This window comes from Giraffa tippelskirchi, chromosome 7 (assembly GCF_054371585.1).
Source record: "Giraffa tippelskirchi isolate mGirTip1 chromosome 7, T2T-mGirTip1v1.2.pri, whole genome shotgun sequence".
NCBI classification, from domain to species: Eukaryota; Metazoa; Chordata; class Mammalia; order Artiodactyla; family Giraffidae; genus Giraffa; species Giraffa tippelskirchi.
In genome coordinates this window covers 160,972,121-160,994,594 of record NC_137281.1, presented here as the reverse complement: position 1 = coordinate 160,994,594, position 22,474 = coordinate 160,972,121, and the positions used below count along the sequence as shown (strand labels likewise).

General features: G+C 58.3%; 1 protein-coding gene across 11 annotated transcripts in view; it reads left to right on the top strand.

Moving 5' to 3' along the window:
- Positions 1-21,588, top strand: part of TTC7B (tetratricopeptide repeat domain 7B) — a 255,906-nt gene extending 234,318 nt beyond the window's left edge. For all 11 annotated transcript variants that reach the window (XM_081510892.1, XM_081510887.1, XM_081510886.1 and 8 more), the window contains one exon: positions 20,155-21,588. In XM_081510892.1, the coding sequence (XP_081367018.1) occupies positions 20,155-20,376 (222 nt within the window). In that variant the 3' untranslated portion in view covers positions 20,377-21,588. The remainder of the gene's footprint in view (positions 1-20,154) is intronic.
- Positions 21,589-22,474: the final 886 nt, after the last annotated feature.

Here is a 22,474-nt window from a genome sequence, read left to right as displayed (position 1 = left end):
ATGAGGGGGAGAGAAAGGAACAAAGCCTTTAAGGGAGAGGTGAGTGTGGAAGGAGACCAGGAGGGTTATGTGCAGGAGCTGATGTTGGTAAGACCAGAGGAGAAATGTTGCTGAGAAATAGACTTATCCTGGAGCACATTACCACTGCGCTCAACTGGTCAAAAAAGGTGTGAAATCAGAAGCAGATGGTGGGGCTCGCCCAGGGCTTGCTGAGGGCGGCAGGGCGGCGTGTGGGCAGACGTGCCTGTGTAGCTTTATGGAGACTTGAGCTGGAGAGGGACTGGACCAAGGGGGCCCTGCCTGCCCCCCACCACAGGAAGGAAGAGGATGGATGTGTGCCCCAGGGGCAGGGCCTCCAACTGAGGTGGACAAAGATCTCAGAGCCAATGCTGAGAGGAAGAAAATAGAATGAAAGTTCTCAGGGCCATGCCCTTGAATGTCGAAGGTCTCACAACAAGGCTGGATGCCTGTCCAGGGACAGAGGCCAGCTGTCCTTCAAAAGAGGGTAGTTGGGAGACCAAGGAGCTGGTAAATTTCTCCTGCTCTGCCATGGGAAGCAGTGAGAAAGGGCCAGTGGTGGAGCTCCCAGAGAAAGGGGAGGACAATGGGGAAAAGAGACCGGTGGGGGCAGGGGCAGGCGATCCACTGTGGGCACAGGGTGAAGGCCCGCCTGCCTGCCTTGGCTGGAGGGCCCCTTGATGGTGGGTTGCAGGGCAGAAAGGACCCATCAGTGAGGTGGGAAGGGATTCCTGCTCAGTGGAAAGACAGTTTGGGGATCACCATAATAAAGGGCCAGTGGAATAATAGAACAAGCTTTTTGTTTGGGCATCAAGTGTCCAGAAGTGCTGGTTGACCTCTGTGGCTGGACTGAGGCGTGAGCTCCAGGCTAAGGTTCCAGGACAAGCTGTCACTGAGGGTTTCCTCCATGATCTTACATTTTCTTTTTCTTTCTTCCTTTAAAAGTCTTTATTGAATTTGTTACAGTGTTGCTTCTGCTTTATGTTTTTGGGGGGTTTTTTGCCCTGAGACATGTGGGTGGGATCTTAGTCCCCAAGCTGGAATCAAACCCACATCCCCCGCACTGGAAGGCCAAGTCCAACCACTGGACGTCCAGGGAAATCCCGTCTTAGGCTTTCTGAAACATCGGAAATCTGCAGTGACATCGAGCATGAGAACTTAAGACATGGGTCGGAGTTCCATTTCAGGAGCACATGAGTCGCAGAGGCTGGCAGAGAACAGCCATGCCATCGGAAAAGTGCATTTTATTAAGAAATACCCAGGGGCACGCCCCGTTGGTGGTGGGTCTGGAAGGAGGACCTGAAAGGCGAGGTTCTGGATGGTTACTACAGCTTCAGTTGCTTTCACGGCTCTAAAGTTTGAGCCGGAAGCACCAAAACAAGGCTCACAACATCGTTCTGAAGTCAGAGCTTTCTTTTAACTGTCTAGAAGCTTACAGGCTTGATTACTGAGGGAAAACATTTCATCCCATTATGCATGACAAGCCAGAAGGATGGCAGGGAGGGTTTGAATCCAGGGAAGGAGGTGAGCTCCGGCTTGCTTGAGGCAGGCAGCTTGTGCCGCTAAATTACGAAACTCTAGTGTTTTTCTTCCTCTCGCTCTTTTAAAGTGTCCATCTGTTTCATGAGATTTGGGGGAAATTGCTTGTGTCTCATATTTCATTATTTAGAAGCATGTTTTCCAGTGGATACCCCTGTTGGAGGAGAGAGACAGCAGGAAGCTGGCGAACTTTTCAGGGTGATTCCAGAGATGGCCTTGGTGGCTCAGATGGTAAAGAATCTGCCTGCAATGCAGGAGACCCAGGTTGGATCCCCAGGGTGGGAAGATCCCCTGGAGAAGGGAATGACAACCCATTCCAGTATTCTTGCCTGGAGAATCCCATGGACAGAGGAGGCTGGCGGGCTATAGTCTGAGGGGTCGCAAAGAGTCAGACATGACTGAGCGACTAACACTTTTACCAGAGATGGCAGCTGAGTCTGTATATCTAATTTATCCATCAGTTTAGCGAGGGGAACCTGGGGCCCAGGGCACAGACAGACATGGCAGGGCTACGCATCTTTGCCTTGGAGAAACCAGTCTTAGAGAAGGGAACTCTGATCCTGTTACTCTAGACGAGACCCGGGGACAATTAAGGTAATGGAGCAGAGTGGAGATGTCCTTCCCCTTACAAACGCTCATCCTTAGAATCTGATCTCTTTCCTCCAAAGTATCAGTTTCTCTCCTCGCATGGGAGGCATGATTGGGAGGGAACAAAACTCTACTGCAGCCTAGTGAGAAGGCTGTATCATCCATTCATTGTATTTCATTTACTTTCAGGATTTTAAAACTGCTTTTAAACATAAGGAGGACAATTGTTTGCTTTAAAGAAAGACTAATGAAATATTTAGAGGGCCACCCTTTCTGCGCGCCTATGTGCTATTGATAGCCCTCTTTGAAAAGCGTACAGGCCTTCGTTTCTCTGCTGTTGTTCTTGGCTGTTTATCTGGGGCTCAGACTAACAGAGAGGAGAGTGCAGGGCTTCCTACCAGCTGCTGGTTCTCCAACCAGCTCCTCTGCCTCCCTTTCATGGTACACACTGCCTCTTAGCAACTCTGACAGCTTCAGGCCCTTCCGAGAACTGGGAATCCTCGGCATGAACATAATCTTCACCTCTGAAAAGAAATGTAAAACCTCATCCTCCATGTCTGATGTTTATTCTTGCAAGATGCGGTGAAATAGAGAATTTCATTTTTACTGATGGGAAACACACTGTGCTTGGTGACCTGCCCCAGGTCACATTTCAAGTTAGGAGCAGAGCCAGGACTGGAAGGTCAAGTCTGTTAAGGGTCTAGAGCTTAAACAATAGAGCAGTGCAGAGGTCAAGAGCATGGCACTGGGGCCAGCTCGCCTGGGTGCCTGCTTTATCACTTCCCGACTGTCTGGCCCAGTCTTTCTGTGCCTCCATTTTCTCAGCTGTACAATGGGAATACTAACAGTGACCGTCCGGTGGTGTGGTTTTGCAGGTCAAGTCACGCAGGCTCTCTAAGCACTAGCTCAGGTCCACCTGCCCGTGGTGGAGGCCCCTCTGCGTCTATTTGAGGGGAGTTCTTTCCTGGGGGAGCTGACCATGGGAGTGGCTTTCCCCCTGAACCGAATTTCAGCAAGCAGAGGAGCCGAAATAAGAACCTATCACGGCACATACTTGGCCAGAAGCGTGGTACTTTCCTTTTCGAGTATTACTTCTGACTGTGGCTTTCGAGCCTGTCGCCCTGGTCATTCTGGCTGAAAGGGGTCAGGAAACAGCAGAGGCCTCTGCTGGCCTGACCTGTCTCAGATAGAGACAGAAGGCGTCACCTCTGCCTGGGCTCAGGGGCAGCCACGCCGGGCCAGATCGGACTGCTATGGATGATGGCCCGTGGCCAGGCTGTGGTGGGCCCTCAGCCTGGGGCAGAGGCTGCACAGGCACAGACTTCGGCCTGCAGGCAGGAAGGCTGGAGCCTCTCATGGAGCCGACTCGGGGGTCACTGCCACAAGGGAGCCTTTCTTCGCCCCGCACCCGCCCACCCACCCTGGGTGGTGTCAGCCCCTCGACCTTCCTCCCTGGAAGCACTGGTTGAACCGACATGGAGCTGTCTGTCCACGGATCTGTCTGCTCCTTGGGGGAGGCATCCGGCCTGGCAGCGCAGTGGCCGTGTGGACTAGGGGGTGGCCGCCGGCTTGGGGGTTGGGAAGGAGGCGGGGGACAGGTGACCGTGCCCTTCACAGGTGTCACCGCTCCCCTCTCGTGAGTGAAGGCCCGGCCCAAAGCCTGGGTGCCCACTGCTAGACTCAGCAGAGCCCGTGCGAACAGGCTAGTTCTCGTCGGTCGGGTTCACAGGCTCTCTGTTGGCTCGGCCTTGGCACAAGGTAGCGTCGGCCACAAGGACAGGAAATGACGTGGGGTGGGGACCGGGAGGGGAGACGTGGAGGCCTAGGCGGGGCTAATTAATGGAACTTCCGGGGGGCGGGGTCTCAGGACGGTCTCAGGAGGATGTGCTGGGCTTCAGGGCGGGGCTCCGGGTGTGCTGGCCTGGCGGGGGCCCTCAGGCCTGCCACGCCCACAGGAGACCTAGTTCCGGGCCAGAGACCAAAATGGCAGCTCACTGAGAGGCCACCCGTCCTTGGTCGAAGCCCTGTGCTCTCTCCCTGTTCCCTGCCAAGCTCCGTGCCAGGCCCCAAGGCCTGACCCAGACCCGGGTGCTGGGAGGCTCAGGTGGTCCCCCGGGCGGCGGCGGGGGGCGTGGAGGCAGATGATTGACACGCTGGCACCAAGGGGCTGCGCTGATTCAGGCAGCACCCCTCCCGCCACAGAGCTTCTTCAGGGGCCACTTCTCACCCACCTTCTTCCCTTGAGACCAGAGCCTCCCGGGTAACGCCCCCTGGAGACAGCCCAGCCCAGAGAGGGACAGCCTCCTGTGCGCCCCGCGAGGATCACTAAGCATCGTTTGCTGTCTGAAAACAGCGGACACCCAGACTCCACCCCCGGGCCGAGTGAACTCTCCTGTGGAGTTTCTGTGGCTCAGCCCCCATCCTCTCTCCCCAAGGACACTCCCTGGTCTCCTGATGGTGACCCAGCCCTTCCTACTGGCTCTCCTCACAGACCGTGGGCCTGGTGTCCCGTTCCCGGGGAAACCACCTCTGCTCTTGGTCCCAGACTGAGGGACCTCTGACCCCCACCCCCATACCCAGTTGGAAGCAGCTTCCTTATTTCCACAGCACGAGGGTATCTTCCTTGCTCTCACAGCTCCCTTAGAGGGCGGCTCCTCTGGGGAAGGGAAGGGGAAACCAAGTTGCCCTAACTGGGTTTGCAGAGTGCCTGCTTTTGGGCTTCCCAGGTGGTGATAGAGGTAAAGAACCCGCCTGCCAATGCAGGAGGTATAAGAGACCTGGGCTCGATCCCTGGGTGGGGAAGATCCCCTGGAGGAGGAAATGGCCACCCACCCCGATATTCTTGCCTGGAGAATCCCATGGACAGAGGAGCCTGGCAGGCTACAGTCCATGGGGTTGCAGAGTTGGACACGACTGAAGCGCCCTAGCACGCACCTGCCTCTGGGTGGGAGGCGACAGCAGTGGCAGAAACAGAGCGGGTCTGCTGAAGCGGGTGGGGGGCGTGGGTAAACCCAGGGGAGAGTGCGTTTGAGGGAGTGGGGGAGGGTGCTGGAAATGGCCTAGGGGAAGAAGCAGGTAACTGAGAGGTTTTCATGGCGCCAGCTACGTCTTCACTTCCTTTTGGAGCTGTGTCCTTTAGCTTAGAGCATTTTCAGCTCGCTGGGCACGTGTGTCGTCACTGGAGCGAAAAGTGTGTTGCCCGGGACTCTGGAACTTGGGCTGTGCGTCCGCACAAGCCCTGTATGGCCTGTGGCCTTGTTCTCGCCACCCCCCCCACCCCCCACCCCAGGCATCCTCCCAGCCCCAACAGCCTCATTTGGTGCAGGCATCATCTCTGCAGACATTTTCTGCTTCATTATTGGGTCCTTCCTCCCACTGCAGCATTTTCTGGGTGCTGGCCAGGGCTCCGTGGCTTCAGGCCACCCCTGATTTCACTGAGGACTGAAGTCATAGACCCAGAAGCAACACAGACCCAGCGCAGGCTCTGAAATGCAAGCTGTGTCGCCAGGTGCTCCTTTGCAGCAATTTAAGGGAACAAAAGGAAAGAATTCTGTGTTTATTTCTATTTTCTGTGCTGTACTCTTGTTGTTCAGTCACTCATTCGTGTCCGACTTTGCAACCCCATGGACGGCAGCACGCCAGGCCTCCCTGTCCTTCACCATCTCCTGGAGTCCACCCAAACTCATGTCCATTGAGTCGGTGATGCCATCCAACCATCTCATCCTCTGTCGTCCCCTTCTCTTCCTGCCTTCAATCTTTCCCAGCATCAGGGTCTTTTGTTGATTTCTATTTTCTATTTTGTACTCTTAGATGACTAATTACAGGCAGTGTGGCTCAGTGTCTCATTAGTAATGATGATCTAAAATTATTTAAAATCTGACGTAGCCTACCCAAACCACTTATTCCTAGAAATTCTGCTCCACTCTTCCAGGACAATTTGACATTTCGCTTCCACCACCTTCCTGCCTTGCCACTGTTCTTGCTCCCTAGCTTGGATCAGTAATTTGGTCCGGATTTGTTTCATTTACCAGGGTCACCCTGTGTTCCAAATGCTGGTTCTTAATTCCCTCCTTATTTCAGGCCTCCCTGGATTTCAGCCCTGCTGTTTTCTTGACTTCCTGAGCATCTTTCCCTACACTGCCCACCTCTGAACTCAGCCGGAGGACGTGGCGAGGCAGCCCCCATTTCCTCCCAGGGGCATTTGGGGCCACCTGGGCTGGCCGCCTCCAGCCTGATGTTTAAATTGCCCCCCATCGTCTGGTGCTGGTTTCAAAGATGCGCCCTCACTAGTGCTTCTGGACTTTCTGTCTGGGCCATGTCTTCCCTGGTGTGGTCTGGACCTTCTGACAGTCTGAACTTCAAACTCTTTAGCCCAAAGGCCTAGGGGGGACCTCCCACTAGAAGTTCCCCCAGTCTTCTGGTTTTTCTTCGCCGATATCAAGGATGAGGGGCCAGAGTGGACGGGTGGCAGATGAAAGCCTTTGGACCTGGACCTCCCTGGAGAGTGGAGGGCACTCTGGGGTTTAGAGCACCCATGGGATTCCCTAATCCAAGCAAGTCCTTTTACAGATGGGGACGCTGAGGCAGATGGGAGGGACAGCGCTGAGTGGCAAGACCCGCCCCCCCGGGAATCCTGACTCCATCACTTTTGAAGATTTCATGCCCATGGCACTAGTGGTAAAGGACCCATGTGGCAATGCAGGACACATAAGAGATGCGGGTTCGCTCCCTGGGTCGGGAAGATCCCCTGGAGAAGGGCATGGCAACCCACTCCGGCATTCTTACCTGGACAATCCCATGCACAGAGGAGCCTGGTGGGCTTATAGTCCATGGGGTCACAAAGAGTTGGACGCAACTGAAGCTCCTAAGCACTTTCCTCATCTGTTAAATGGGTTACTAGCACTTGCCTTCCTGGGCTGGGGTGGGGGTGAAATGGATCAGCTTTCTAAACTCCTGCACGGTGACCCTGGCCCCAGAGAACTCAGCCCTTTGTTCTGGTGGGAGGAGAGGATTTCTCACCACCTTTTAGGGGTCGGAGGGCATGACCCCGTCTCCTTCCTCTTTTGCTCCCACGTGGTGTGAAGCGTCCATCTCTTCTCCTGCCTCTCAGCTCCCCCAGGGATGTCTCCCTCCCGTGGGGCCTCCCCGCTCACAGCTGCCCGAGCCCTGGAAATGCCTAGATCCACACGCTTCAGCACTGATTTGGGGGTCTGGGCGTGTGCAGGAACGTCCCTGGGTCTGTCTTTGGCATCCCTTCTGTTGCCAAGGGGGTAGGGTGGGGATGAGGGATTTTTAGTCCAGGCTTTCGTCTGCCACCCGTCCACTCTGGTGGACACCGATATTGGTGAATAAGAACCAGAAGCAGAACCTGGGGGAAACTTCTAGCCCGATGTCCTCCCTAGGTCTTTGGGCTAATTGCTTAGAAGGAAGGAATGCCACACGCATCAGTGATGAAATGCCAAGGATCCCCGGGTTCCCAACTCGCAGGCTCTGGGAAGGTGGAGACTGGGAGCCTGCTCAGGGGCCGGTCATCGCAGACCGTGCTCTTAGAGACCTGCTTCCTGGGGCACCGTGCGGGCGCACAGGGGCTCCAGGCTGAGGTGCTGGGTGGGAAGGCTGCCGGGGCCTCCTGAGGCTTCAGCGGCCTGCTGGGGAAAGCGCCACCCCACCCGACTAGCCGTCGGACCGAGGCCTCGGTCTTCAGAAAGCTCTGGGCGCTCGGGCCGAGGCCTCGGCCTTCAGAAAGCTCTGGGCGCTCGGGGACACCCTGCGGGAGCTCTGCTAGCTCGACAGCCCCCCTGCCTTGGTTCCCGGGACCCCATCCCTGCCGCCCGCTCCCCGGTTCCTCTGCCAGGTCGCTGGCATTCATTCATTCCTGCCAGGTCGCTGGCGGTCATGTGGGCCCCTCTCTCCCCTTCCTCAGCTGCTTGGTGTTTACAGAACACCGGTCTCTTAAGATACACCTCTGCAGGTATGGTTTCCTTCCAAGCCTTTCAGAGCATCCTTGAGTCCTCCAGAAGGCCTGTGTGGCAGGAGATGGCAGGAAACGTGAGCCCCTGCTCCATGTCAGCACTGCCTCTAACTGCAGCTAGACCCCTGGTGTCTGACAGTGAACGTGGCCTTGGCTCTCCGGAGAAACGTGCACCGTCCCTTCTCCGTGTCTCCTGGAGACCTGAGTCTCTTGCCAGGTGTCAGCCTCCCCAGGGAGGGCAGGTGACCCAAGCTGATGATCAGAGGGCTGGTCTCTGCAAGGAAGCTTGGGACCCGGCCTTGCCAGGAGGTCCGTCTCGAAGAGACCCGTGGTTGAAATGCCTGCCGACGTCCTTCCAGATGAAGCAGAAACTGCCTGCCCGGCCCCACAGGGGAGCCCATGGGCACAAGGCTGTGTCTTTCTTCATAAACAGAAGCGCGAAGCAGGCCTGTGGCGGAAAGCAGCCCCCACTTAGGGACCAGAGTCCCCGCAGTTTCCCTCTGATCCCCTGTGTCGGGGCTGCAGGCATCCGGGCAGATGCAGGAGGCTGGAACCAAAGTGCCAGCAAGCTGTCCCCGCGGGGATCTCTTGGAACAAACCAGAAGCAAACTCTGCTTCTTCCTAAGGACAAACGTGCATTTTTCCAGGCCTGTCACAGCCAGGCAGGTCAATGGAGTTATAATTGGCTCTCTAATTAGAACTCCCACACGCTGTTAGATCTCTCTACCTGCGCCTGCCGGGTGTCTCACACAGAGGGGACGGATCAGCTTCTGCCTTTGGAACGGTTGAGGGGACGGATCAGCTTCTGCCTTTGGAACGATTGCCGCTGCAACCCCGTTCCTCCTGCTGACCCCACCCCCGCCCAGCGCCCACCATGGCTACAGCAGGCCACCCGGCTCACAGGGACACCGGCTTTAGGGGGCAGGCTCAGGAGGCCAGGTGCCCAGGGAGCCTTTGGAGGCTGAGGGGAGGAGACAGAGGTGCGGGGGCATTCCGAGGGCATTTCACCGACACCCTCAGCTTGGCCAGGGCTTCCCCCGGGGGCTCGGTGGTGAAGAACCCGCCTGCAATGCAGGAGACACAAGTTCAATCCCCAGGTCGGAGGGATGCTCTGGAGAAGGGAATGGCAACCCCTCCAGTGTTCTTTCCTGGAGAGTCCCATGGACAGAGGAGCCGGGCTGCAGTCCACGGGGTCACAGAGAATGACGCAACTGAAGTGACTCAGCACAAGCTTTGTCGAGTCAGATCGCCTGACGGTGGGAGAAGACGGGCGGCTTCTCCTCTTCTGCCCTCAGCCGTGGTGACAGCAGCGTCCTGGGGCTGACCCGCCCCTGCCCGCAGGACAGCGAGCTCCGGCCCTGCGGCGGGCATGTCTCCCGGCCCCAGCGCGGCCCTTTCCTGGGGCCCTCGGGGCTCCTGCTGTCAGAGGACGTGGAGGTGCCCTCAGTGCCGGGGGCCGCGCCACCCCCTGCTTCGCAGCCTTGCCTGCAGAGATGTCCTGTGAACTCAGCCCCGGAGTGGGTGTTCATACCACGGAAAGGGGCGAACGCTCGAACAGGGCGTTTTCCTTCTGGAGAGCCAGTCTGCTGCACACCGTGACATCGGGTCAGACGGTTTAGGAGGCAGGGGACAGGGGAGCAGGGGACATCCGCAAGGCAGAGCCCCCGGGGACGGGCGGCCGTGCTGGAGGAGCGACGTGGCGGGATCACCTGGCCCCTCTGCGTGGAGACGGCCGGGAGGGGAGGCTTGGGGGTACACGCGGTGCCGTTGATGGGGGGCGGGGGGTGGGAGCCGGGGTGGTTGGCAGTGCGCGCCCTTTAGAGCCAAGAAGACCCACGTTTGCATTCTAGCTCTGCTTTATCCACTGGCCACTCCTGCGACCCTGGATGGCAGTGTGGCCTCTGTCCTGCAGAAATGAGAACCCCATTCTCACAAGGCTGCCGGGGGAGCGCCTGCCGGGCGGCTGTTAGGCTTCTGCCCCTTCCTTTGGCTCCAGAAAGTGGCTACGAGAACCGCGCGATGTGCCCAGGCCTCCGGGGCCCGGCAAGGTGGATGTTGGGTGTCCTGGGGCCCCTGCCCTCAGGGAGACGGGTAGGGCTCACTTCTCAGCAAAGCCCCCCAGATAGAGAGCGGGGGTCCCTGAGTGGGCTACAGGGTGCTGAGACTAGACCCCCTCTCCTTGGGCGGCGGAGCCGAGGGCAGGTCCCCCTGCCTGCGAGTAGCAGCCTCCAGGGACCAGTGAGTCTTCCCTTCCCTGAGTCCATGCGCACGTCATGTGGCCTGACCACAGGCGCGGTTTGCAGCGGCTGCCCCTGACGCCTCTGACCTCCTCCCTCCATCCAGGTGACCCATCCACCCTCGGGGTCCGCTGGGGAGTTCCCCACACGGGCTCGTGGCCTGCAGACTTCAAGGCACTGGCATCGAAGTGCATGGAAGGGCAGGTGGCCAGCATCTCAGCTCAGCCCCGAAGGCCTCTCTGCAGGGGACGGCCACGTCCCTGACCCTTCCCACCGGGAACGGGGGAGTGTTGAGGAAATGACGCCGCTGGCTCTGTCTCTGAGGCGGTCAGCGTGAGGCCTCGGCTGTGTGGGGGTGAGGAGGCCAGGCCATCCGTTCCACGGGCTCTGCAGCCCGAGGGTCCGGTAGCAGCTGCTCCGCGTCCACTGCCGAGCCAGCCCTGAGGGTAAGTGGGGGCCTGGGAGGGCGGACGTAACAGGGGCCCCCGCATCCCAGCAAATGGGCGGTGGGACCTTCCCTCCAGACCCCCGCCCCGCAGCCCCGGAGCCCCCACCCGCCTTCCTGCCTGGATTCTGTGTGCTGAGTCCTCCTGTTATTAGTGGAAAAAGAATTTTCCAGGGTTTATCAATTCCTGTTCTCCTTTTGTCAGACAGTGTCTTATCGTTTCTGTTTGTTCCTGCGTAAATGTGGAAAAATAGTTCATGCCCAGCGCTTGGCGGGGATGGGCAGCCACTGGCCAGGATAACCACGTCCCCCAACAGGTAGGGAATCGGCGCCCTCGCGTCTGGGCGGGCAGCGTGCCCCCTCCAGGGGGACCTCGGCTGGCGGCCCTGCAGGACTGCCTGGAAATCACTGGGCCTTGGGCATCAAGGCCTGTCACGCCGCTGGTGTCCGTCCTGAGGCTCTGACAGAGCCTGCAGGGCCGGGACTGCAGGGCACGCCCTCCCTGCCCCATACGTGCAGGGTGCCAGCCCTCCTCAGGGAGCAGGTGACGGAGCCGGGGCATGACGCCCACACTCAGTATCCACTGAGCACCAGGGGCCCGGGCTGCCTTGCAGACGAGCAGCGTTTACTGAGCGCCCTCTGGGCCCCAGGGCACACAGGTCCCTGGGGACTGAGCCGGGCGTCCCCAGGGTCTCCCAGACTCAGACAGAGACCCCTTCTCTCTCCCACCCACGCTGGGCCTCACGGTGGAAGGGACCATGCCTCCGGGGCTGCGCTCCTGCTTGTGTCCGTCTTACTGCTGGAGGGCCTCCCCACCAGGCAGCCCTTCCTGGCCCGCCGTGGGCACTCTGCCCTGCTGACGGCAGGAAAGAGGCCGCCCTGCCGTGTTTTCTGCTTGTTTCTCCAATTAAAGTTTAAGCCCTGAAAGAACAGATACGCACCAGGTATGTAGCTCAGTTCAGTCAGTTCAGTCGCTCAGTCATGTCTGACTCTGTGCGACCCCATGGACTGCAGCACGCCAGGCCTCCCTGTCCATCACCAGCTCCCAGAGTCCACTCAAACTCATGTCCATCGAGTCAGTGATGCCATCCAACCATCTCATCCTCTGTCATCCCTTCTCCTCCCGCCTTCAATCTTTCCCAGCATCAGGGTCTTTTCAAATGAGTCAGCTCTTCACATCAGGTGGCCAAAGTATTGGAGTTTCAGCTTCAACATCAGTCCTTCCAATGAACACCCAGGACTGATTTCCTTTAGGATGGACTGGTTGGATCTCCTTGCAGTCCAAGGGACTCTCAAGAGTCTTCTCCAACACCACAGTTCAAAAGCATCAATTCTCAGTGCTCAGCTTTCTTTATGGTCCAACTCTCACATCCATACATGACCACTGGATAAATCATAGCCTTGACTAGACGGACCTTTGTGGTCAAAGTAATGTCTCTGCTTTTTAACATGCTATCTAGGTTGGTCATAGCTTTTCTTCCAAGGAGCAAGCATCTTTGAATTTCCTGGCTGTAGTCACCATCTGCAGTGATTTTGGAGCCCAAGGAAAGAAAGTCTGTCACTGTTTCCATTGTTTCCCCATCTATTTGCCATGAAGTTTTGGGACTGGATGCCATGATCTTCATTTTTTGAATGTTGAGTTTTAAGCCAACTTTTTCACTCTCCTCTTTCACCTTCATCAAGAGGCTCTTTAGTTCTTCTTTGGTGGTATATAGCTGATGATCCAAAAAATACTTGTTGGGTAGAAAATTTGACCAAACCCTAGAATTTTCATCTGGAGATCACATCCTCCACCCCTTCATTTTCTAGGTCAGGAAAGAGGCTAGAGAGAAGGTTCTGCCTAAGTTGGACAGCTGGTGGTGGACGGCGGAGCTGGCCTGAGAAGACCTGCCCTCTACCACTGTGACGCTTCCCAGCCCAGGGGAGGCCAGGACTCCTTGCTGGAAGTAACAGGACAGGTTTTTGTTTTCATTGTGTTGGTGATAAATGTTCAGACCCAAGTGCAGTGATGCTTCAACGGCATGACACCACCCCCCCCCCCCCCGTCTGAGGACAGGTTGAGACAGGGGCCTGACGGGGTGTGTCAGGGTTGTGGGGAAGGGGTCCTGGCCTGGGACTGCAGGATGAGGCTGGGGTCTCTAGGGCCCCCCGCCTCCGGCTTCTCCCAGGAGGCCCGTCAGCTTAGCAGTGCCGTGTGTGTGTGTGTTAGTCACCGTGTACAACTCTTTGCCACCCCGTGGACCGTAGCCTGCCAGGCTCCTCCATCCATGGGATTCTCCAGGCAAAGATACTAGAGCGGGTTGCCATTTCCTTCTCCAGGGGATAGAGCATGGGGAGCTGGGCGAGCGCCCCGGAAGGCACTGCCTGGGGCGGAGGTCCCCGCAGCTGGGCTCTCCTGAGGGCTGGCAGAGACGCTGAGGTCATTTCCGCCCCCCCCCCCCAGGGCTGGCGGAGGCTCTGAGGTCGTTCTCGGGCGCTCTCCTGAGGGCTAGCAGAGGTGCTGAGGTCATTTCCAGGGCCCTCCCGAGGGCTGGTGGAGGCGCTGAGGTCCTTCTCGGTCGCAGCAACAGGGCATGCGATTGCAGTGGTAAAGCGAGGGCAGCGAGTCTGGGGATGGTCTGGAAGGTGACTGAGAGCTTTCTTGGGCCTCAGAGTGAGGAGAACACCCAGCATCCGCACATCCTCTGGGGACCCCAGGACCCCCCCCCGCCCGCCTTCATCCCCACCAGCCCCCCACCCCAGCCTGAGCTGCACAGGCTGCCCCGAGCTGCCTTCTGGAGGATGTCCCTTGATATCACGTGGGGCTGGCTCGATCTGACATTTCTTCAATTAGGTCAGTGCGTCACGCTGAGCTTTGGAGATGTTGATGCTGGTCTTTCTGAGTGCGAGCTCGTTGAATTTGTGAGTCCTTGTCTCAGGCTGCAGCCGATGGCGAGATTGCCTGGCTGGACCCAGGATTTCCCATCACCTCTGGGGGTCCCGCCTGGCCTCTGAGGGTCCCGCTGGATGCAGTGCGGGACACCCAGACCTCGGGACACAGATAAAAGTAATTCAAGTCCCGGGGCTGGGGCTGGGGGCAGGACTGGGGGTAAAGAGACACAGCAGCCCCCTGCCGCCTTTACGCTGGTGTTCAGGGAGGAAGCTGACGCCTCCTGCATCTTTCTAGCACAGAAGTCAGAGAGGCGCTCAGACCTCCTGATGGAGAGGTGACGTAACGCTTCCATCACTGAGGCTGGCTCTCCGTCTCTCCTGAAGCCGGGTTGCAGGGGCACTGGGGATACTGGCGAGGGCTCGGGGCATGCCGTGTCTGACTCGCAGTGTGATCATTTCTTCCAGCAAAGCTTGCGGATGGGAGGGTTGTTGAGAGGTTGGCCCCGGTGGTGCCAGGGTTACGTCCAGGGAAGGGAGCTGGGCCTCCCATCCCCCCACCTCCCTCCTCTCCACCGTCGCACAGCGTCACTCCGTCCCCTTACCCATCTCTCCATCCATCCAACAGATGCTGACCAAGGCCCTCGCGGGTGCCTGGGCCGCCCTGGGTACCGCACAGGCAGAGGCAAATCGGACGGTCCCTGATCTGACAGAGCCCCGGCAGGGGGCGGCAGGGGCGGCAGGGACAGACCATCCGGCCGCGGACGTCCTGCCCCGCAGTCATTAGTGGGAGCAGCGACGCTCAGAATCGTTGACCAAGGGGACAGTTCAGCGAAGGCTTATCGCACTGAGCCCTCACAGGCCTCATGCAGGCCTCGCTGCCCTCCCGCATCTCAGTCCTGGTCCCCATTACGGAGGCAGAGCCCTGGAACCTGAGCAAGTCGCCTGAGTCCGTGGTGGAGCTGGGACTCGCGGGAGTGCTGGGGAGCTGGGGGCCCGCGCTGTGACCTGCCTCCACCCTCTGGGGGCTCCACACTGTCCGCCGCTGCCGCTGGGTCCCCAGCTCAGGAGCCCCCAGCAGTGGTTGGTGTCTGGACACCCCAGGGCACCCCCCGAGTCACAGCCCCAGCCAGGATCGCGGCCAGCTCAGCAGCTCTGTCTTTGTCTGAAGGGAGCCTAGCTGAGACAGCGCTGCCACGCATAGCCCGGGGTCCTGACACACAGATTCCACCGGGAGCCTTCGCTGTCTCTGTGCGAAGCCTTAGACGCGCCGGCTTGCCGCAGATGGTCCCAGGTCGTCAGCCCCGATCCAGACGGGGCCCTGGCTCCTGGGGGCCAGGGGAACGCTTCCCCGTCCCCAGCGCGTGACACGGCAGGGATCTGCCTGGACGTTTCCCTCCCTCTGTCCTTGCACCCCCAGGGGCACAAGCACGTTCACGCCCTTGAGCCCGGCAGAGCACTGGCTTGGCACTTGGGCGAGCCCCGCAGTGATGTCTAAAGTCTCCAAGAGGCAGGACTCCTTTCCTGGGGGCCTGCTTCCAACGCAGGGGGACCATTGTGATCCCTGGTCAGGGGACGAAGATCCCACAGGCCTCATGGCATAGCCAAAAAAAGGAAAAATAAATACATGTTTTAAATTAAAAAAAAAAAATCTCCAAGGGGCTTTTGTCCTGGGAATGGACAGAGGCGCTTCCCAGAGCCAGGGCCCCCGCCCGGCGCCCCCACAAGCAGCAAGGGGCTCCATCCCTGGGCAGCAGTCTCGACACGCACATAAAAGATGTGAATGAGGAAGACGTTGATTGTCCTCAAACCCGCCAAGTCCATTTTGTCTCTTTTGAAAGAACAGGTTTAATTTAATCCCTCACTTCCAGTGTGGTGCCTCACCAAGGTCTTATTTGTACAAAACACCTGATTATAATAATTGCAAGCTTAGCTAGCTGTGTTCATTTGCGCCTGAAGAGAGGGACTAAGAGTCGCCTCCTCCGGGCTCCTGTCTGCTTGGGAGGCCGGCCCCAGCGGGCCCCCATCTCTGGTGGCCCTGGAATCGGCACGGCTGGCAGAGGCGCAGGCCGTTTGCATGTCTCCCCTCAGAGGAGGAGCGGGGGCCCAGCTGCGGCAACCGCATCTCAGCTCCCCACTTATCCCGGCAGAGGCGTCTCAGGCAGGAGCCGGCCTGTCCACCACAGCCCTGGCGCGCAGACCGTGGGGGTGAAGTGCAGTCTTCCGGCGGCTGAGGCAGAGCCCGGTGCCGGGCACACAGCTTGGTCACGCTGGGGTTCTCACCGGGTCCCCAGCTTTGAGAGCAGGACAGCTTCTGGCCCACATCTGTGTCCCCAATGCATGGCTGGGGTTTGGGCAGTCGCTCAGTGAGTCTTTGTGATTTTAATGGGGGCAGGGGTTGCTTGTTAAGGTAATGAAATATATCCTTCATCGAATTCTCTGTCTCCTGCTCGGCTGAGGGCTGGAGGTGGGAGCTTTATGCCACTGGGTCAGTCAGTCACTTCAGTCGCTCAGTCGTGTCCAACTGTGGGAGCCCATGGACTGCAGCACACCAGGCCTCCCTGTCCATCACCAACTCCTGGAGTCCACTCAAGCTCATGTCCATCTAGTCAGTGATGCTATCCAACCATCTCATCCTCTGTCGTCCCCTTCTCCTCCTGCCTTCAGTCTTTCCCAGCATCAGGGTCTTTTCAAATGAGTCAGCTCTTTGCATCAGGTGGCCAAAGTATTGGAGTTTCAGCTTCAGCATCAGTCCTTCCAACGAATATTCAGAACTGATCTCCTTTAGGATGGACTGGTTGGATCTCCTTGCAGTCCAAGGGACTCTCAAGAGTCTTCTCCAACACTACAGTTCAAAAGCATCAATTCTTTGGGGCCCAGCTTTCTTTATGGTCCAACTCTCATATCCATACATGACTACTGGAAAAACCATAGCTTTGACTAGACAGACATTTGTTGGTAAAGTATAATGTCTCTGCTTTTTAATATGCCGCTGGGTAGAGCTGCCTAATGGCTTCCTAGGCAGCGCCAGTGGTAAAGAGCCCACCTGCCAATGCAGAAGACATGAGAGACGTGGGTTTGATCCTCAGTCAGAAAGATCCCCCGGAGGAGGGCCTGGCAATCCACTGCAGAATCCTTGCCTGGAGAGTCCCATAGAGGAGCCTGACAGGCTACAGTCCATAGGGTCGCAAAGAGTCAGACACGACTGAAGTGACTTAGCACGCACGTGCATGTCCGCGCACGTGTGTGCGCGTGCACGCACACACACACACATACACACATACACGCACAGTGCTGCCTAAGGGGGCGGTATGGTCTGGACTTTGGGATTGTCAAGGCTTCAGGCAGATGGACTAGAGCTCCAGCAAGAGGGGCCGGATGGGACTGACCAAAGTTGGGGAGGTGGAAGGGGGGTGGACACTGCGTCCTGCAGAAGTACCCGGGCTGACAGACCGGCCTGGATGAGCCAAGAGGCCTGTTCTGGGAGCAAGCAGGGCCTGGCTGGTGGTGAGCACAGCGGAGTGCCAGCCTCAGGGGTGAGGCCTTGATCTTCAGAGAAGAGAGGAAGTGGGACCTGAAGAATGAAGGGGGCGTCAGGGCACAAGGGCACATAGAAGCCCCTCACCGTGCAGCAGAGGGGCTCCGGAGGCGCATCGGTCCCGATGGCCAGGCGTGTCCAGGTGCCAGCCCACCTCTGGCCAACCTGCCAGCAATGCTGGCCCCTGGCAACGACTCAGCCCCCAGGCAGAGCTTGCTCTGGTTGGTCTCATCATGTGCCTGATTTCCGAGCTGCCCTTGGCTCACTGGGGGACCGGGGAGAGGCCGATTTTTCATTCCCTCGCCAAGTGTGAGCTGGCAGCCCCTGGCAAGTCTGTGATGCCTCCCCAAGCTGCCCCGGCTTTAGGAATTAATTCCACTAAACAGATTGTTCAGGAAGCTTCAAGGTCATCTGGAAATGGGAGCCTGTTCCTACGTTTGAAATATAAGTCCAGGAATGGGCTGGAAATTCCCAAGCCAGTAAGAACTCTAGAGAATCACAATGCCCTTAGCTGGCCAGCCCTGAGGACAGTGAGTCGGATTAGCCCACGGTTGGTTCCTGCAGGCATTTTGGGAGGGGTGCCCTTGCCCCTGCCACGTGCCCCTGGGGCCCCCAAGGTCCAGCAGCCTGCCACTTTCGAAACAAAATTCCTGGCTAGGGGACTGGTGGCCTTGTCCCCACTGCAGCAGGGTGGGGTCAGAGCGTCGCTGCTGGGAGCAGTCACCTCCAGGCCCCGCTGGACCAAGGTCCTGGTGCTCCTGAGTCTGGGGTCCCGGTGCTCCTGAGTCTCATCTCATGGGTCTGCTTTCTGGCTAACAGGACCCCCAGTCCTTCGGTGTCTGCAGCCACCCCAAGCCTAAAGATCACCGCCGGCCTGTGGCCCCCGGAGGGAGGCAAGAGCCCCCCGGTCCTTGAGCGAATACGCAGGGTGCTCCCGAACAGCAGAGAAATGGGAGAAAGGCTGTGCCCTGGGGGGGAGCCACCCCCATCGCAGCTGCAGGAAGGAGGGGCTGGGAGGGACACAGCACAGCGGGCGCCGCTCTGCTCAGATGGAACTGGGTTGGTGCCCGAGGGCCAGTCTCTCAAAGTGCCAGCGGCAGCAGTGAGTGCTGAGAAGCCGAGGTGGGAGGACAGGACTGGGGCCTCAGGCCGGCCTGCAGGCTCCACATCCCTGGACCCTGGGACCTCGGACGAGACACTGGGCCTTTCTGAGCCTGTCGTGCAGTGCTGTACTTGCATGCTCAGTTGTGTCCGACTCTTTGTGACCCCATGGACTGTAGCCCACCAGGCTCCTCTGTCCATGGAATTCTCCAGGCAAGACTACTGGAGTGGGTTCCCTTTCCCTTCTCCAGGGGATCTTCCCAACCCAGGTCAAACCCAGGTCTCCCACACTGCAGGCTGACTCTTTACTGTCTGAGCCCCCAAGAAGGCCCCTGTGACATCATTAGATATGATGTTACTAAGAAAGGAAACACATGCTGTTTTCCTTGCAGTTTTCCCCTCTGAGAGAGTGGACCTGACCCTGGGGCTTACTGTCCTCTGCCCAGGGAGGACAGCCTCCCTCCGCCCGAGCCCTCCTCCTCCTCACTCAGGAACCTGCCCCCCGCCAGGACCGAGGCGTCACGCTCGGCACTGAGGCCACGGGTCTCCCAGGCCGTCACTTTCTAACCACAGGCTCCCTGGGTCGGCCTCACAGCCCCGCGTCGGGTGCTCAGAGGTACTGACGGCTCTGGGCTATCAGGGTGCTTTCTGGTCCTGAGAACTACCCCAGGCCACAGGCCTCGGGGCCTGGCCGCTGCCTGCCGAGGTGCCCCTACCCACTCCAGGAGCTCATCTCGGAGGCCGGAGCCCTTGGAGTGCAGGCTCAGGGCGCTGGTGGCTGTGGCTCAGGCCACAGCCGACCCTTGGGCCTGCATGGCCTGGTTCTGCCCTTGGTCCCTGGTGAGGTGCAGCCTTGAGAGAACCAGGGCAGCCGCAGCCCTGCCACACATGAGGCACGGAGAGAACATACAGGGCTGAGGTCTGCAGGCCCAGAGGCCAGGCCGTGTTCTTGGCAGGAAGACGAGGCTATGTAAAGGTGTCAGATCACTGCTCTTACAGCGATTGTGCACGCACAGCCAGAGGGACTCACAAAGTGACCCTGAAGCTCGTCTGAAGCAGTGCAGGCCAAGATGGCCCGGAAACACCCTGAAAGCAGAGAACGGCGAGGAGGGCTCCGCCCGCCCTGCTCAGCCCCAACGACGTGGAATGAGGCAACCCGAACGGCCTGGTGCCGATGTGAAAGGGGGGGGTCGTTCACTCGCTTGAGAACGGAAAGCCTGGGTGTCTCCCCGTGAGGGAGTTCTTGAGTAAAGGAGAGTGTTTGTTGGATAAGATGCAGACACACCAATTGTGGAGACGCACAACCTGGAAACACGATTAGGATGAAATATTTGGCGACCAACATGTCCGCTCTGATTAAAACTGAAGTGACAGCTGTGCAGGGCGCCGAGCCTGGAGGGGACAGTGAGGTTGGGGGTGCGGCCAGGGTAGGGGACTGTGAGCAACTGACATTTCTGTTCTGTTTGGTGTGACTTTTCTCGAGGTTAAAAAAAATAAAAGATGGCAAACAGCCCTCTGTGCGGGCGGGTGTCAGCTGTGACCCGTGAGTCAGCACAGACAAACCGTGGCCATTCCACATGGTGCATTCCTGGGTGAACCTTTTGAAATAATCGTTTTGTTGTTGTTGTTCACAAATGGCTGAATGCTGGTGACTTCATACGGTTCATGGTTTGAGTGATCCTTCTGACTCCTGCCCTGAGCGCAGGAAGAACCTGAACTTCCACTGTGCCCGGCCCGGTGGAGACACCTGCCTGCCTCTGAGGAACGTGTGGAAGGCGGAAGCTCAGGGACAGCTCGGAGTCCAGAGCGACGTCTCTCTGACTGTCTGTCTGTCTGTCTGCCTCTGCAGGCCCTGATCCTCCACCAGCTGGGCCGCTACAGTCTGGCCGAGAAGATCCTGCGGGATGCGGTGCAGGTGAACTCCACCGCCCACGAGGTCTGGAACGGCCTGGGCGAGGTCCTGCAGGCTCAGGGCAACGACGCGGCGGCCACCGAGTGCTTCCTGACCGCCCTGGAGCTGGAGGCCAGCAGCCCCGCAGTGCCCTTCACCGTCATCCCCCGCGCGCTCTGAGGGCCCCTCCGACTATCATCCCCCGCGCGCTCTGAGGGCCCCCGCGTGCCCTTCCTCGTCATCCCCCGTGCACTCTGAGCGGCCCCGCCGACCATCATCCCCCGCGTGCCCTTCCCCATCATCCCCCGCGCGCTCTGAGCATCCCCGCCGGCCATCATCCCCCAAGCGCTCTGAGGGCCCCCACGCGCCCTTCCTCGTCATCCCCCGCGCGCTCTGAGCGGCCCCGCCGGCCATCATCCCCCGCGCGCTCTGAGGGCCCCCACGCGCCCTTCCCCGTCATCCCCCGCGCGCTCTGAGGGCCCCCACGCGCCCTTCCCCGTCATCCCCCGCGCGCTCTGAGCCGCCCCGCCGACCATCATCCCCCGCGCGCTCTGAGCTGCCCCGCCGGCCATCATCCCCCACGCGCTCTGAGGGCCCCCACGCGCCCTTCCCCGTCATCCCCCGCGCGCTCTGAGGGCCCCCACGCGCCCTTCCCCGTCATCCCCCGCGCGCTCTGAGCCGCCCCGCCGACCATCATCCCCCGCGCGCTCTGAGCTGCCCCGGAGGAGTGTGCGACCGACCGCCGTGGACTCACCCAGCCGACCCCCGGTCACCGCCCTCCACGTGCATTTCTGTTGCCGTTCCCGCCAGCCCCATGATAGTTTTCGAATCTACTGACGTGGTTCAAAATGGATTACGTGCCATATTTTGTTAGTTGACATCCGAGTTTTAAGTAACATGATTATGGAATTAATCCGCAAATGTAGAAGAATATATTCAAAGTTAAAATTCAGTGGCAGAACAGATTATTTTTATCAGAGCTGTAAAGAAAACTATTCTCTCCCCCCCATCACCACTCTCGCCCTGTCCTTGGCCCAGAAACCAAATGTGAATTTTCTGTTTCCCACCTCAGTAACTAGTTCAAGCCAGGACACCAGCTGACAATTTCTTGGTTTTGTTGTCAATAATTGTACCATGTGATAAATTACTGTCCTCACTTAGAACAAAGCCTGAGTCCAAGAATATTTATATTTTGCCAATATATGCCTGTTACGAGAGAAGGAAATATGAGTTATTTAAGTTTAACTTTTTTATGTGAATTCAGAGTTTATTTATCGATGGAAATATGTACAAAGAAGCTTCAAATGGAATATTTACCGACATTCCTTATACATGACAGACACTTGGCTAAATGGAAAGATGATGTTAATAATAAAATGATTTTTAAATGGACCCACGGCTTGTGTTATTCATGAAACCCCACAGACCAGAGAGAGGTTAAGACTCAGTCCATAGAATAGGGAGCTTTCTGCGCTGGGGGCCACCCTGGACGGGTCAGCCCTTGGAGCGAGGAGATCCGGCCCTGATGTTGGTGGGGGATTCTCCTTTCCCATGTTGCTGGAATTGGAGCATGTGACTCAGGCCTGGCCAGTCAACATCTAGCTGTCCCCTCCAACAGAGGGTCAGGAATGAGCATGTGACCTGAAGTGTTCCAGATAGGATGGGAGCTGCAAGGAAAGACTGTCCCTCTCCTGCTGGACTTGAACCTGAGTTGTGAGGCTGGAATGGCAGCAGCCCTCCTGCCACCATGAGGAGAGGGCATAGGAGGGGGTTGGAGCCAAACATGAAGCTGAAGATGCCACCCAACAGATGGGATAGTAAAGATTAGAGACCGAGAACCAGAGAGAAGTTGAGCAGGCCTCCCTGATCCCTCAGAGCTGGTTGGCTGAGCACCTGTGTGGTGGCCCCGCCTTGCTGGCGGGCACTCTGAAGCCTTGAGACCCTCTGCCTAAGCTGGGCATGACCTCCCTGACTCACTGAGCAGGCTGGTGAGGGTGCAGCTGATGTCTGTGGAGAGACTGCAAGCAAAAGCTCCCTGTGGGCAGGGCAAGTAGGCATCCTGACATCAGCACTGTCACTGCAGTCAGCCTCCATGGGTGGGCATAGTCATGGGACTTGCAGTGTGATGCGCTGGCAAGAAAGGGCGTGCCCACCCAGATCAGGTCTGAGAAGGCAGGAGGCCAGGGCCCCCTGAGGATAACAGTCCAGGTTCCATACCAGCCACTCTCTCCCAGGCCAGCTCTGTGCCAGGACTTAACCTTGGAAAACCCTGTGCACG